At 42.4% G+C, this 2,618-nt stretch overlaps 1 protein-coding gene across 1 annotated transcript; it reads left to right on the top strand.

The window, feature by feature from the left end:
- The first annotated feature begins 1,225 nt into the window (after nt 1–1,225).
- Nucleotides 1,226–1,985, top strand: LOC104301254 (olfactory receptor 10C1). The gene is given in 2 exon segments (XM_009901621.2): nt 1,226–1,467; nt 1,469–1,985. Coding segments are annotated over 2 exon segments (759 nt in total).
- The last annotated feature ends 633 nt before the right edge of the window (nt 1,986–2,618 follow it).

Below are 2,618 nucleotides of genomic sequence, written 5' to 3'. Positions count from 1 at the left end.
AGTGCGGACTGAACTCCTCCTGTTGGAGCTTCCTCTTCCAGTGCTGAGGAGAAAGCCTCACAACAAGCCTGTGTGACAAGTCCCTCCTTCATTTGGGTGTGTTATGAACTAACAGTAATTACCTCAAAGCCAAAGACAGCTCTCAGGGTTCCAGTGGGACATCTGGGTTTATATGGAAGGGATCCAACTTGTCTCAACTGGAGAGACAAGAAAGAATGTCTGTGAGTCTGATACGCACACACCATGCGTAGCAACCAGCCTGTGACCATAAGCTCTTTATTTCTCCAATCAGTATTAGGGAATCTCTGTGAACAGCATCTAGTGCTGGGAGAAATAATTTCTTCTGCTTTACTGCAAAGCAGTGCAAAGGGTGCTGGAGTAGAATGCATTTCTGCAGACCATGACACTTATTTTATTCTTCTTCATCTTCCACCACCCTCCCAGCAAGGTAACTCCAGAATGCCTGAATACCATCAGCTGGATTCTACAAGTAAATTCTTGTGCATGCAAAGCCTGTCTGTAATGGCCTCTAACATTCCCTTGCTCTGTAGCCTAGTAATGAATATAGTCACCAGGTAATTTAGATCAGCTGATCTTGGGAGCAGCAATCATCCCCTGGAGCACATCACTTGAATAACAGAGACATTACCTTTGTTATATTCAAAAGCTGCTCCTGATGTACTGACACTGTTAGATCTTCAAGTGATTTGTCCATAAAAAGGTATCAATTATAACTTTTTTTTTTTATTCTGCAGGGTGAAAACTGTAGCTGAGAGTCTGAAGACAGTAAAAAATGTGCAAACTTCAAAAACAATGCTATGAAAGGAAAAATCAGCCAAGAAGCAGAGGAGAAATTATATAGATAAAGCTGCCTGATTGTCTTTTAAAATGTTCATAATCTCTTCAGAAGATCTCTTCAAAATCTGGGTAACTTCTAAATTCTCCTCATCCATTTGCCTGTTCAGTGCATTGTATGTCACAGTTTGCCTGGCTGTTGAGAACCTCATCAAGTGCTGAGCCCTAATGTGAAGAGAGAACAATTCTGGAGGTATCCAGAGGGATGAACCTGAGTGCAGTGAGTGAATTCCAGCTGCTGGGCTTTTCTGAAGTCTCTCACCTGCATTCTCTGCTCTTTGTAGTCTTCTTTTCTCTTTATATCCTCACCCTGATGGCTAACATAGTGATTGCTCTGATAATAAATGGTGGTAACACCCTTCACACCGCCATGTATTTCTTCCTCACTCAGCTGTCCTGTTTGGATATCTGCTATTTGGCAGTCATTGTTCCCAAAATTCTTGAGAATCTAGTGGTGGGGACAGTCAGCATTTCTAAGGCAGGATGTGCACTGCAAATGTGTTTTTCCCTTTTCTTTGGAGTTGCAGAGTGTTTCCCCTTGGCTGCCCTGTCATTGGACCGTTGTGGGACCATATGCTACCCCCTGCATTACACTGTCACCATGCACAGCAGTCTGCAAAAGCCTGGTGGCTGGAGCTTACATTTGTGGGTCTGCTGTAGGCTTAGTGCACACCAGCATAACATTCAGCTTACCCTTCTGTGGTCTTGCCATCAGCCACTTCTGTGAGATTCAGCCCCTCTTGGAGCTGCTTTGTGGTAACACTTCCCCAAGTGAAATCCAAGTCATTGTGGTGGTTGTCTTTGCTATTGTGGGTCCCTTCTTAGTCATCATCTATTCAGACACCTGCATCATTTCCATGATTATTAAGATGTCATCAGCTGAAAGCCAGCAGAAGGCCTTTTCCACTTGCTCCTCACACCTTTTAGTTGTAACTCTTTTCTATGGCACAGGTAGCTCCATGTATTTGAGGCCAAAGTCCAGCTACTCTGCGTCTGGTGATAAGCTGCTCTCACTTTCATACACTGTGGTGACTCCTTTACTAAATCCTATTCCCTACAGTCTGAGGAATGAGGAGGTGAAAAGGGCTTTGAGGAAAAGATGGAGGGAAATTAATTTTCTGTGGAAATGAAATAGAAAATGTCCCTTCCTTCAGGAGTTTCAGTGATATATTTCACTGCAAACACTGGTGCAGTAGAAATTTTTTAACCATTCCCATGCAGATTTCTGGGTTTTGAGGAGGAAAGAGGGAGAACAGTGGAGATTTTCAACCATAAGAGACAGTTTTGGAAGAGTTCTGTTAGGATTTTGGAAGGAAAATTATTTCAAACATTGAAGAAATTCTTATATAAATCTTTCTCTTTTTATTTTTTACTTTTCCCTTACTATTTGCCAGAAAGTTCAAAATTGTGTTTCACGTTTCCAACATTTTGAGCAGAAGAGCCTGATTCTACTGAAAGAACTGAGAAGAGTTGCAGCAATCTGCATTTGTTTCCTGAAAATATTTAGTAAATTTCTTTGGGGAAAGGAGATAATTTAATTCAACAGGAGTCCAGGAAATTGCTGATTACCAGTTATGGGTTCTGAGATATTTAGTGACAGAAGGAGAAGGCTGAGAGAGGATCTGATCAAGTCTCTAAATGAGGGGTGGGGGTCAGGATGAAGGGGCCAGGCTCTTTTTGGTGGTGCCCAGGGATAGACCAAAGAACAACAAGGTACAAACTGGAACCCAGGAGGTTTCACCTCAACATGAGGAGAAACTTCT

The sequence above is a fragment of the Dryobates pubescens genome, chromosome 31 (assembly GCF_014839835.1).
Source record: "Dryobates pubescens isolate bDryPub1 chromosome 31, bDryPub1.pri, whole genome shotgun sequence".
NCBI classification, from domain to species: domain Eukaryota; kingdom Metazoa; phylum Chordata; class Aves; order Piciformes; family Picidae; genus Dryobates; species Dryobates pubescens.
The sequence above is the reverse complement of the archived record's forward strand: the minus strand, read 5'-3'. Positions and strand labels throughout refer to the sequence as shown.